The sequence below is a fragment of the Montipora capricornis genome, chromosome 2 (assembly GCF_036669925.1).
Source record: "Montipora capricornis isolate CH-2021 chromosome 2, ASM3666992v2, whole genome shotgun sequence".
Classification (NCBI taxonomy): domain Eukaryota; kingdom Metazoa; phylum Cnidaria; class Anthozoa; order Scleractinia; family Acroporidae; genus Montipora; species Montipora capricornis.
In genome coordinates this window covers 13,249,991-13,263,785 of record NC_090884.1, presented here as the reverse complement: position 1 = coordinate 13,263,785, position 13,795 = coordinate 13,249,991, and the positions used below count along the sequence as shown (strand labels likewise).

Below are 13,795 nucleotides of genomic sequence, written 5' to 3'. Positions count from 1 at the left end.
GTCAACTGCAAGGGTTAAAAGTTAATGAGCATAATCATAATTTTTTTTTTACTTTCTCACTTAAGGGACGGTCCTACTATTGTTATTGCGCATACTTTCTGCGCATCTCAAGATATTCGGGTTTCCTATCGGTGATACTTACTAATTCTGGGATATTTTTGCACGCTTTTAAACTATCCGGAGACAGTAGGTCTTAGAAAGTACTCTTGGTATCCAAAAAGAAAATTGGGGGTAACCATGCATTTTCGAGAGATAATTAAGCTTCAATTTGAGAAAGAACGCCATACATTGTTTTGTAATTTAAAGCTTTTTACAGTATTATTTTTTAATTATCTTTAAGAAATGCGTGGTTACGCTCAATTTTCTTTTTTGGATTTCAATAGCACTTGTTAAGATCTACATGTCCTGCATAATCATCATACCGGGGAAAAAGACCTTTGAATTAGAAGGCACTGTCCTTAAATAAGCCGCTTTTCGTTTTACTAACGAGGAAAAACGCCTACTAATAGATAATATATCCACGGAAAGACTAGCGTAGTAGGATGTCAGTGTCATGAAGAAATGGACAAATGTTGAGTCCAAGAATCTAGTGATCTGTTGTTTGTCTCAACCAGCAAGGCGGCGACGACACAACGTGGCAGCATCTGTATGGTGGCTTAAATTTGAAGTTTTCGTTTTTTGCGATCTCGGCACGAAAATTGAATCAAACGGCAAACCCTGCAATTTATGGTCTGCACCAGGGAAAAATGGACCTAAAAGGCAGTAAGTCTGAAGTAAGTTGAATTTTGTTCAAGTTGACTGAAGTTGATTTCGACTGGTATATATATGTATATTTCGAATCTGATAAACACGAGAACAGCAACGGTTTGAAGATTACACAAAGAGCACATACATGTTATTTATTTCGATGCGCATGGTTTTTCGCTTGCGTTTCTGAATTCATTTTGGACAGTTTAGCTTGCGATTCACTTAAAGTTTGTTTTCGTATAATTACTAGGCATAAAAAGGATTCGCATAATTGTATTTTTTTCTAATGATTACAGTCCTTTTAGAAAGTGAGATTCTAAGCTGCATACCATACTGGTGACTGTACCGTATCCTCATTTTTCTCTCTCTCTCATTGTCTGATCTAAAGTTTAAGACGCTTAAAGGACTTTTTGAAGAAATACACTCCTTGTAAATATAATCAAGTTTGTACTTGGTTACGGCTTAGAGCGTTTACAGTCCTAATATATCGTCTTAATCTGCTAAAAGTGCTGTCCAAGTTTTCTTCCAATCGACGTAAGCTATCCTCCAATATTTCTTGTTGTTTACGTGCGAAACCTTCGAAATTTATTCTGTACGATTTTGGAGCGGAGAATGAGTCACACAAAGCTCCTTGGTCTGCAAGTGTATAGTGATCTTCCAGTAAAATATCTACATTATCAATTCTACTGTTAGTAGGAGATTTGGCAGGATACAGAGAGCTGGTATCGAATCCGAAGCCATGCTGTTGGGGATGCAATTCCTTGCGATTAAAGGCTCCACGAGGTCTAAAGTCATCAACACTCCGGTAATTATCAGTCGATGATGAATTAAACAGACTGGAGTGTCGATTACCCAGGAACTCGAGATTTCTTCTTCGCTCGGCGACTTTCATTTTTATTTCGTTTGCTTTCCGATGATAATCCGAATATCCTGAGGCGAATGAGGGAGTGTATAGCCCCTCGCGTTCCGCTTCAAAAATTTGTACGCCGTCTCTTTTTGTGGCGGCTTTGTAGCTCCAGTCCGTTTCTTGGATGAAGTGTCTACTTTCTCTTCCGAAAACAGGATTTGTAATTTCTGGTGTGCAGCCCCGTGTTTCGCTCGATTCAATTTCGCTAACTTTTCCATGAGTTTGACCTTCACTTGTTACCGAATTGTTTAGCGATCTGTCATCACTGAATTCGCTCGCAGTACGAGTTGCTTTGAGGGCTTTATGGCCGCTCAACTTTATCCGCCTGTCTTGCACAAATAAATAATTCTTATTCACCCCTTCCGTTGGTGCCACTCCACCGTTTGTCGTTGAATGATAACCGGAGACATACTTGAGCTTTTGCAACTGCAGAATCTTCTTTTTCTGCGCCCGTAATTTTGCCTCGCGTTCTATGGCCAGTTCTGTAGTCATCACGTTCGTTGTTTTTTTGCGTCGAAGTATAATGCGGGGAGCGACATCATCTGGGAAAAGGACTTGGTAAAACTAGGTAAACACAGATGACTCTCCGTCTTCTTAGGACGCAATAATTATTTCCAGTGTGTGAAAAAGGTGACAGTTATTAAACTTTTTTGTCAAATTGGTGATTGAAAGAGGAAGCAGCACATATGCGTTGTGTTAGAGTGTTCCTGCGTCACTGACTGATAGGTTTGTTGTGCTCCGAATTCAAACTAGAAACCTCTCTTTTGCATTCTCTAAAATTCTAAGGAATTTCCTATCTTGCTGTAACAATACATTTGGCGTTGAAAACACTGTTGTGAACAGCTCCGATATGAATAAAATCAACACCCAATTTTCCTTAAATTTAAATATTCAAATACCATTCGGCTGCAGGTAACCACTTAGACAACTAAACAAAGTGACAAATTTCCCCTTTACATTCTGTCGTACTAAATTATTAATTTCTTCTAATTTGTTTTAGCGAATGTCACAGTAGAGAGCAGTTTAATGTCATGAAGGAATTATGCGAAAGGCTGTTAACAAGAAAAGCGTGTTTAGAAAAGTAAAATCAACAAACTCAACGAGCCATATAGAACATCGCTCTAGAATGTTCTCTGATTTCAATGCCATTTCAAATTGTGACGATTCTTTCTAATTATAATTGTCTATACTTTGTCTTATTAAAACTTTTATCGCCTTTACGACTGTCCAAAATGATGGTCCCTGCTGTATTAATGGCTTTTTTTCCTTTTGTTGTTTTTGGTTTCGTTTTTGTTTCAGTTGTGCAACGTAGCATTTTTCCTGTTATTGTGTTAACTGTGTCCGACTAAAAGGAGCTGCAGGTGGCAAACTGTTACCTGATAACCAACCTATTTAATTTTGCAAACTCTGCTTCGAGAAGATTCTTAAATTGCTTTAGATAACGAAAAAGGGCAAAAAAGAAACCCATCCGGGGACAAATGGAAAGAATCGGCCCATTAATATTGTTTACTGTGATAGTAGAAATAATCCAATCTGGTGTGTCTTACCAGCTAAAAAGTCAATTTATTTGAAACTACTGCGTACTTTAGCGTGCTTTTCTCGAAAGTCGAAAAATTAATGTTGTGCCAATTTTTGCTTGCCTGTCAAGATAAATTAGGATCTACCTTTAAAACAAAGATATTTTATATCTAAAAATCTTTCAATGACTTAGCCATTTCTTGAATTTCTCACCATAAGGACTTTATAACACAAGCTCTTCCAAATAAGTGTCAGAATTTTCTAGACCTGCAAGCTGATTTTTCTGCGGGCGAATTGATGTGTGTCTCGATCGCTTTAAATAGAACGTCGACAAATGCGTTAAATACTAGAGGATACGAAAATTATTAATCCCGATAACTGCTCTCGATGAAGCGTTGAACGACCTTAATTTGACACTAGTTCAGAGTCGGCAGTGGTATAATCGAGTTAATGGCACCATTAAAGTGAACTGTGACGTCATGTTTGGAGTCTCTCACACAAGCTCGCTAAAAATAGTCCTGTTATCCTTTTTTAGCGCTTTAGCATAAAATCAGGCGACGTTCCCGTAGCTTTATGTCATCGATCATAATCGAAATTTGTAAAATTAACATATGTTTAATATGCGCATTCAGCTCTTACAGCTGACGAAACGGGGAAAAAAAGGAAAAGCACACCGGACATTCAAAGCCTTTCAAAATGGAAGAAGCAACGCAAGTTGTTTCGTCAGCTTCTAAAGATGATTCAGTCATACACCAAAATTCCTTTCAGGTAACCTTCCGCACATTTGTGCTAGGGGAGTTTTTGACGTACTTCCCCAGAAGACCCCACGGCCCAGAGCCTCCTCAACTTCTTCCATGGGTTGGGTCCAATTCACGAGGAACGCAGCGAGGTTGAAATTGATTCAAAGGAAGAAACAATTACTACTACTACTACTACTACTACTACTACTACTACTACTACTACTACTACTACTACTACTACTACTACTACTACTACTACTACTACTACTACTACTACTACTACTACTGCCAATAGGTTTTCAGAAACCAAATATTCAAACCATCGGCGAAATTCACAGGGAGATTTCTTGGATCAGTAAGCATTTTAACAAGTAACGAACATTATTCAAGATCAAATAGCGAGGAAAGTTTGAATGTTTCATTTTTTATATTAGTTCTTTGGAAGACCAAAACTGAAATAGCTATTTGTCGACAAAAAACATTTTTTGCCGTTTCGGCATTGAAAGACAGCTATCCTGCGAAGCAAGCCTTTCCCCTATAACGCAAAATTGAGGCACGACAAGAAAACCGCCTTAAGAAAAACGCATGAGCGCGTTGGGATAACTGAGGCCTACGGGACCATAGGCGCCTATGGTCCCGTAGCGGAAGGGATAAAAGTTCACTGTTTCTTTACAAAAATGAATGGAACCTTTCCACTTTTTATCGGACCCGTGCCATTTCTCCTCTGTCGTGTAAACGCGCCTTAAGTCGCCGTAACTTAAGGCGACTTAAACTTAAGAAAAAAATGCCCAAAACATCAGGCGACGTAAGGCCATTTAAGGCGGCTTAAGGTAACCTTACACAACTTAAATTGCTTATTCTACTTGATCACAGAATATCAACAGATCAAAAGTCTCCATATTTTTTCCCAAAATCAGAAAAAAAACAAATGTGAAATAGTTATTATTATTACACAGTTTTTAATTGTTATATGACAGTGTTAAATGTCTATGTCTGAATGCCACCAGAGCTATAAAATGGTGGGCTGGAATAGCAGCAACCGTAATAAATAATTGGCAGAATTTTGGAGATGAACAAAGAGTTTCCAGCAATCTGATTGGTTGAGTGGTTTCCTATAGAAATAATAATATGATTTTATATTCAATGCACTAGCTGGTGAATATAAAGCAAACCAAAATGGCAGGGCTCCCGCGGGCACTCGTAACCTTTACAACAGAAATAAACTGTGTCGATTATCAATTCTCTGTTGTTCAGCTCTGAAGTCAGTACTCACACAATTATTCGTCTCAGATGTACACTCACTTTGCCTTTGGCAAATAATTATTGTTATCTTAGTAAACTTATCTGCAAGATTCCTGCAGCTTGCACTGTCAATTTTTGCGCGAAAGTTTGGTAAATTATGGGCCATTCCAATGGTATCAAACAATGGTTGTTTCTTTACGGGAACCCAATCAATAAATGTTTTTCTCTCTCTTCAGTTAGATAGAACACTCCAACACAACATAAAGAGTACCCTATGCCAAGTTTTTTCTCAATGAAACTTCTTTTCCTTAGTCATTGTTGACACTTTATACGCTCCTTCTCTCTCCTTCTCATCAACAATCTTTTGTCCGCCATTTTGATTCTCCCAGCTGGTGTCCATGTCTCTATGCGTAGACTCGCGCGCGTGAGCTTGAGTCAAGTCATGTGACCATAACATTTTTCAGAATTGGTAGCCTTTCCTCCAGGGCACAGGCAAAACCAGGAGCCCATCACCCGGAGCGTGCAACTTAACTATACTTGTGCAACGGCGTTTTCACAAGTAAGGTTATTTTTAGATTGAATTTCCCGCTAATGAAACTCCCACAGGAGCCCGATGACCAATTACAAGAAATTAAGCTGACGTCATAGGGTCACCGAACCGTAACTGACTTTGTTTCTTGACCTAATTCGCGGGAAGGGCTAGTCTAAAAATAAACCTACTTGTGAAAACGCCGTTTCACAGACGCTGTATGGAAGTTGCACGCTCCAGAATGGGCTCCTGGCAAAACCCAATGCTAAAAATTACATAATGAGACATTTCTCCGCGGTCGATCGGTACAATAAGGTTTTAAAGGAAGAATGTTGTGAGCTTTTGTGGTACGGTTGCCATTTTTATTCCTGCATCAGAAATAAAAAATGTTCACCCAGCACGTATATATAACACTTGCCCTACAAGTAAATTTATGCGGATATACTTGCCTGGCACATAAATTTAAAAGAATTTCTTTTAGCTTTGGCTGTGAGTTTATCTATCAAGTTACATATGAACCGTGTACAAAGCGCAAATTAGAGCAGGTTTCCTCGGAGTTGTGGAGTTTAGTAGATGTGCAGTGTTATTATATATATCGTGCATGCGTTTGGTTACAAGATATGCGATCAAGATTTGGAATTTTGTTTGGCGGATAAAGTTTACAGATAAAGTAAACAGATAAAGTTTGGTTAATTTCTTCTGCTTGACTAAATCATGCTTGACTAAATCATGTATTCTTGTGAAGAGCATCGCCATCTAGAACTCGACTATGTAAATCGAACAAAATTGCATGAAATGCTTAGAGTACGACTTCTCAACCTTCCAAAATACATTTTTCTAAGCCTTTTCTTTAGTTAAAGTTAAGCTTACATCAGTATTAAATCTAAATCTTGTTACTGAGCTTAAATTTGTTTGGTTATCTCACCCGTTACATTTGTTATGTAAAGTTGCAAAAATATTTTCAGGCATCATATCACTGCTACTCACAAAGATGAGGAATTAATAGCTTAAGACTGGACTATTTTATATGGCCTTTCGTGTTTAATACTTGTTTTTGTAGCAAGCAAATGACATAATATCTTGCCAAAAATAAAATGTGTGGGGACTAGAATCTTGCTTGTGGTGTCTCCATTAGAGCTACATGTTGCAATTAAGGCAAAGCTAAAAAAGAAGGCTTGTCACAGATATTTAATCAGAACTTATATGATTCCTGCAAACACTTACAAGTATCTCTGCTGCATGTCCTCTTGTGTGTTCTGGCCTCTCCTATGTGTTGCGGCAGGAGTTCGCCAGCCTTATCAGCACCTTTCAAATGGGTAACCCCCTGCCCCACCCATTGTTCTTTTTTTTCTGAAATCAACCAAGAGACAATTACATTAAGATGCCTCCCTTGATCTGCCACTACTTTGTTAACTCATTCTCAACTGTTTTAGGCTAACTTTAAGGTGTGTTGTGTTTGTGGATTAAGGCGACTTAAGGCGACTTAAAGTCCCAGAGTATGCCTTAACTGGATAACATCAATACAATTTACACGAGTAAGAGTTGACACTACAGCTTCCCCCGCTATTAGATATGTGTGCGCCTAGGTAGAGGAATGGCCGATTACAAACGGAGCAGCTTTAGCAGAAGGCAATTGTTGTTGAAGCGGGGAGAGAACAAATCCGCAGTACGGAATATAAAAAAGGCGTTGCACAGAGGAGTAGAGAGTTTGATCATGGAACTCGACTGGTTTCGACTGGTGGTTTACCAGTCGAAACAGTAACTAAAGGTAACGCAAGGTCAATTTTTACTACAATGTGGACACCGCTTTTTTGAAAATGCAACATATTGAAAGGGATGAAGTTTGTTAGTCTTGCATACTGTAATGAATAACCACTGGTGTTGCAAGGTTTAATCAGTGACAGTGCTTTATTTAGATATGCATTATATAAACGCAGATATAGGCTTAAATGACCAAATGAATAGTACCCGGCGTAGTAAACCGAACGCAATCGAACTGAGTTTCGATCGAACTCAATCCACGGATTTTTTTGAGTTCGATTGAGTCCAGCAATCGAACAAAATCGAACTCACACAAAAAATTGTACGGTCGTATTCAATCGAATGTTCGATTTTCGAACTCATGATTTTTGTAACTGACGTTGAAAATTGGAGGCTCGAATTACTATAAGAAATCCGGGAGTGTAGCACGCGCTTTTCCTAAATGCAGAAATTTCGGAGAAACGGCTTCAGGTTCCCTCTGGATTGTAAGCTTTAAATGCGTAGTAAAAGGCTACCAGAATTGCTGCTTTGACATGAAGGAGGACGAAAACTTCAAAATTGTAAAAAAAAAAAATAGGCGAGAAAGGCCCTGCTTTTTGAATTATAAATACCACACCGATCGTTTCCTTGTAAATACTTTAAGAATCACTAATGTTTATCTTCAATAGTTTTCCAACAACACTTGCTGGTTGTGGAACGACTCTTTCAATCCCTCAACAGTGATTTGTCAACGTCATCAGTACCCAAGACTTGGCGTGAAAACGTCATCATTAATACCCATTCATTCCGTGCGCGCCTAGTTCTGGCCAAACGAGATTTTTTTCTGGTATAGAGCGTTTTCACTCACGTGACCAGCAGCCACATTAGATTACTGAAACAAAAAAAAGTATTTACATAAAAAAAGAGTTCAATTCCCGGAGGATTAGTTTGGTACACCATCATGGCCGCCATTTATTTCTTTTGGAACATCAACATGGCCGCCGTGAAGTCACGTGAAAACGCTCTATACAATATATATACGTAATACTATAAAACTTTACGCTTGGTTTACAGGGATGCCTCTTCGGGTTTTGCCTAAAATACCTGGGAAGCATGCAAATGAGATAAAATTGACCGGTATTCCCCAAGGAAATGACGTCTGTCCAGCGGAGAAATCATCAGATCGAGGAAGACAGATGTCGAATTCATACCAAACAAGATCTAACTCTTGGGATAGGCTTTGACTTCAAACGAGAATTCAAACACACGACCTCCGCAAGGTTGTTTGGAGCTTATTTGACCATTTCAGCTAAAAATCCAGGGAGCGGTTTTCTAAGATGGACAGGGTTTGGCAATGAAGTTTCCTGAAACAAACTTAGAGAAATCCATCCTTGGAACAACTTCGCTTGCCTAAATGTGGTAACCGAAGTTTATCCACCGATTTATCGCTTTTGCCTCGTAAATTAGTCGGCGCGGTAGGTCTGCGAGCTTTAAAAGGCTCTACGATAATGGGAGGCGCTAATGCGTTTGGCTGAGGCGTAGATGAAGATGGAGCTTGATGGTATCTAGAATTTGCGATTGTAGCACCTATTTTTGGCAAGTTTAGGTGGTGTGAACTATTATGTTCGTTGTCTGCTTTCGATAGAACTATACAAGGAACTTCCAAGCCTTTCCTTTCGTTAAAATCAGTGACAGAGTTCCTTCCATTGTGTGAAGAACATTGACCAGTGCGAGATAATCTTTCGCATCTTTGTTCCATCAAAGGTGGCAGAACTTTTAATTTCGGGAGCGAAGATTTCCTCTGATTTGTTAATTTTCCATGTATCTGTGATTGTCCCTTGTTTTCCTTTGTTTTTGTTGCTTCGATATGTCGCGGTAAACCACTTGTTTGTCCAACAGTAAGGTAGACTTTATCCGTCGTTTTTTTAACAACGTCGCCAGTTTTTCCACAGTTGTTTTCAAACGCGCTCTCCAAACAAGCCTCTTCTACTTGTGACAAGCTGGAGTTGCCAGTTAAAGTCGGAGTTACTTGTGTTTGTGTTGAAAGAATTAAACCACCAAGAATTTCCTTTAAAGACGAGAACTTGTCATCGCGTGTTTCTGCAACTCCATCGCAATCGTTGCAAATTTCCGACAAATCATTACGCGACTGGAAAATTTCGCCTTTGAAGTGGTTCCTTTTTTCACTCTTTGCGCCATCCCACGAAACATCGTCACTCATTTTGTAAAAATCTAACACTTTATCAAACGATGAGAACAGAGAATTGAGATGTCCTGATGTTAAAAACCCTTAGGCTATTATCTTGTGCAGCAACTCATTGCATAATGATCTCCATCGCATTTTCCAGCGAACTCCTTTCACGCTTAAAAGGGGCCATAGTTTCACATACGATACAGTTCTTAATATCAAAAACAGGTGTATTTTGGGTTAAATTAAGATATTTTTTTTTTCAAAAACCCACACATGAAGAAATATTTTTCGCTTAAGATAACGTTAATGATCCTAGGTGAAACTTGCGTTGGTTTGTTGAGACAGCTATCAAGATTATTAGTATCCCACCTATCACTCGCTAGTTTATTCCGCCTTCGCGTTGGCCTTGAGAATTTGACATAAAAATGACACGTAGTATTTGGCAGAATTGTCATAAGAAACGTTTTTTTGAAATACCGGATATCGATTTTTTGGTGGTTGGTGACAAAGGAAACGAATTTCTTTTCCAAACAGCAAGTTTTAGGAAAGACCTGTTTTTCAGTTCAGTCGAAGAAGCCGACTGTTTTGTGAGGAAGTCATGAATTATTTATCATGTCTGGCAGCTGTGTAATCGCCGAATTGCACCATTGTTTTTAGTTCGTCCAAACAACTCGTGCTGAAAGTATCTCTCACTCGTTCGCTTCGCTCACTCCTGAGAGATACTTTCAGCACTCTAAGATAAGATTCGTATCCCCGCGCGGTCATGTAATATCCTTTATTTGCTAAGTTGTTCTGAATTGACTATTATCGTTGATTTAGACTGAAAGCTTGATATGGATTATGAGAAATGGTCGTGTTCGTTTGAAAAGGCAACCCAAGTGTTTGGACTTAAGCGTCGCACTTGGGAATGTTGATTAATTTAACCCGTCACCTAACTACACCGCTAGCGGTTCAGGGAAAATATTTCAAACACTGTTAATTTGATAATGCTGTATTATCATTCAACAACCAAAAATATTAAACACTGCAAAAGGTCGGTTACCATGCAAACTTCATGACAAAGCTTATGCTTATTTAATCTAGCTTAGGCCGAATTACCCTCAGCAATAATATTCTATTGACCGTATTCCGGAATAGGAATACATGGAATATAAGTTAGAAATCCATCGGTTTTACGGAGATTCACATCAAAATTGTCAAACATCTGCTAAAATGCTATTTTAAACATTTTTTATTATCCTTGCTGCTTTGAAACGCGCCAAACATATCGTTTTAATCATCATTCCACGTATTCTTATTCCGGAATATGGTCAATCGAACGCACCCTTAAATAGCTCTTCTTTTTTAGAGAGCGGTGTGTTGATCTTTATTGGTGAAGCGGAGTGAAGCGGTTCCTACAGGCTTGAAACTCTGGGTTCAAATCCTATCCACGGGTATGATTTTTATCTTCCTTATTTTCTCTGGGACACAGTCCTGGGACACAGCTGTGTTCTAAAGTAACGATAATAATCAATTTTGAGCAAATTGAATACACATATTCCAAAATGGCCGCCATTTTAGTATTCTTTTGTTTGATAGCAAATTGGCCCTTTTGGCTTCACTTTCAAACGCAAAATTCAAAGAATATTTCACTTTGAACGAGGCCAAAAGGGCCAATTAGCAATCAAACAAAAGAATACTACTAAAATGGCAGCCATTTTGGAATGAGGTGTATTGTGTATATCAGTTAAATTCGTGAAGGAGGACATTTTGCACACATGCCTTGAACGAGTTGACCTGGCTAGGCTAACGAATATGAATAAATATTTATGGTTTTGGTAAAATCCGGTTTCAGGTTGGATAGTGAAATTAAACGAGACTTACCTGTAAGTTGAAGTTTGATTGAGATTCTACCGAGTTATAAAGTGCTGGGAGATTACAGGAGAGGCTTCAAGGGCTTAACGTGAGTGATTCAAGGTACCCACTATACTAAAGGTGGGTAGGAGGACATGTAATCTCCCAGCACTTTATAACGCGGGAGAATCTCAATCAAACTTCAACTTAAAGGTAAGTCTCGTTTAATTTCACTATTCTACCTCATTATCGTGCTGTGAGATCACATGAGAGTTTGACGCAACACGAACATTACGCACAGTCGAAGCATAGTTTTATTGCAAAATTGTGCTGCTTACAGTGCTGAGTACTCTATCAGCAAAAATGTTCTCTGTAACAATGGGCCTGTTATAAAACTTGGCGAAGGTTGACTGAGGATCATCCAGCGGTGTGCATAATATCGTCAAGGCTTACTGATGCACTGTTTGCTGCTGATGTACTGGCAGCCCGACTGCTGTGCGGTTTAAATCTAGATGTGTATATTTTCGAGTCAGTCAGAATATATTTCACTCAACGACTTATTGTATCATTCTCTACTAACTTTCCGGAAGGGTTTTTGGTAACTCAGAAACAATTGGCTCTCTGAATGCCTTAAAGGCTGGGTCCTCATTAAATACTCCTTCAGTGTGGTGACAATACAAAGGGCTTTGTCATCAAATGCATTAAGTTTAACAAGTGGGTCTTTAACCCTGGTCTGCTTTGTTTTAAATGTTCAACAAGCTTTAAAGTGTAGCAAATTTTTTGAAACACTCATGTGGTCAATATTCAACAAATGAACAATATGGCCTCTTTGGCCAGAAACTAACAAAATCAACACAACTATTTTCAAGGTAAGGTCCTTTAAGGAGAAGCTATCCACAGATGATAGAGACTGGAGGTCTGACAAGACCACAGATACATCCCAAATTTCAGTGTACTTTGGTCTTGGTGTTTTTTCCTGAAAAATGCCCTTCATCAGCCTGGACACTAATGGTTGTTTGCCTACACACGTCCCATCCTCTAATGTAACATAACTGTACAAGGCACTTCTGCTAGTGTTGATGGCATTGTATGTGAGGCGGCCTTGTTGATACTTCTCAGTAAGAAAGTCAAGTACAAGTGCTACACCTGGTTGAATGTGCATGTGATTGACTTGTCTCCGATTACAAAAGACTTGCCACTTTGAGATGTAGGTACTGCACTGTTCCTTGGTGCCATCCCGCCAGAAGGCCATGATGAGCTTTGCAGCTACATCTGAAATTCCTTGATCCTGGATGGCTTACCGGACAGGAGACATGCTCTAAGAGGATATAGTGTCTGAGGGGAATGTGGTAGGGCCCTTGTCCTTTGGCAGTACAAACGGGAATGCAATTATCATTCTCAACAGTTGGAGCCACCAGACTTGCGTGGGCCAAAGTGGCAAGATCATGATTCCCTGAGGTACTTATTCCTCTGAAATTTTCCGTAAGCATCTGTGAATTTGACAGAAAGGTGGAAAAGCATAAAAATACAACGAATCCCAACTCATAATAAAGGCATCCACAAAACACGAAGCTGGCCAGATCAGGTTTCCAAGATACAAACTTGGAAAGCTGGGCATTAAGTCTACTGGCAAATAGGTCTATTTCTGGGATGACCCAATGAGTTGTCATTTGCTTGAAAATCCCCCTTTTTAGGGTCCATTCAGTTCGGGCATTAAAAATTCGGGACTCTTTGTCAGCCTCGGTGTTTTTCACCCCAGCTATGTGAGTTGATGTTAACCAGGTATTGTTTTCACTCACCAATCCCAAATGTCATATCCGTTCATTCGTAAGGTAGGTCGACTCTCTTGCAGCATTCTCTCAGAACAGTTATTTGGATTCTTTTTTTAAAGACTTAAAAGTCTTCTCTGCTGGCAGAACACGAAGGGATGGCCTGAAAAAGCCCTCCTAGAAGAAGTTCGTTTTTGGAACAGCACTTACAAATTGCACAACATAGCAAATATATTTACCATGAGCCCATAACCCGGAGACTCCATCTTCCATATTAACCGTCTGAGTCAACCCTATCCGGTATCTCTTTTATTTTTAGAAGCACCTCCCAGGGGATTTTTTCTTGGGTGTTTTCACAATAGCCAATCACGTGTTCATCTATTGATTACGTCAAATAAAGCACACCAGAAACTGGAAAAAGTGTAGTCAGGAGATGTCATAAGTTCTACGGTTTGCCTCTGAAATTTTCAAAGTTTATGACGTTCATGAGGTTCATGAAGTCATTTTCAAAGTTCATGAGGAGCACGAAAAGGCAGTGGCAGGTTTTGACCAAAACTCCAAAGTTGCAACTGAGCCATG

At 39.2% G+C, this 13,795-nt stretch overlaps 1 protein-coding gene across 1 annotated transcript; it reads right to left on the bottom strand.

Moving 5' to 3' along the window:
- Window positions 1-885: 885 nt before the first annotated feature.
- Window positions 886-2,524, bottom strand: LOC138037791 (uncharacterized). The gene has a single exon (XM_068883681.1). The coding sequence runs from the start codon at window positions 2,144-2,146 to the stop codon at window positions 1,187-1,189; it is 960 nt and encodes a 319-aa protein (XP_068739782.1). The 5' UTR covers window positions 2,147-2,524; the 3' UTR covers window positions 886-1,186.
- Between the last annotated feature and the right edge of the window lie 11,271 nt (window positions 2,525-13,795).

What these genes read in the sequence shown, in the direction of transcription:
- LOC138037791 (XM_068883681.1), bottom strand. Translation starts at nt 2,146, where the DNA reads ATGACTACAGAACTGGCCATAGAACGCGAGGCAAAATTACGGGCGCAG.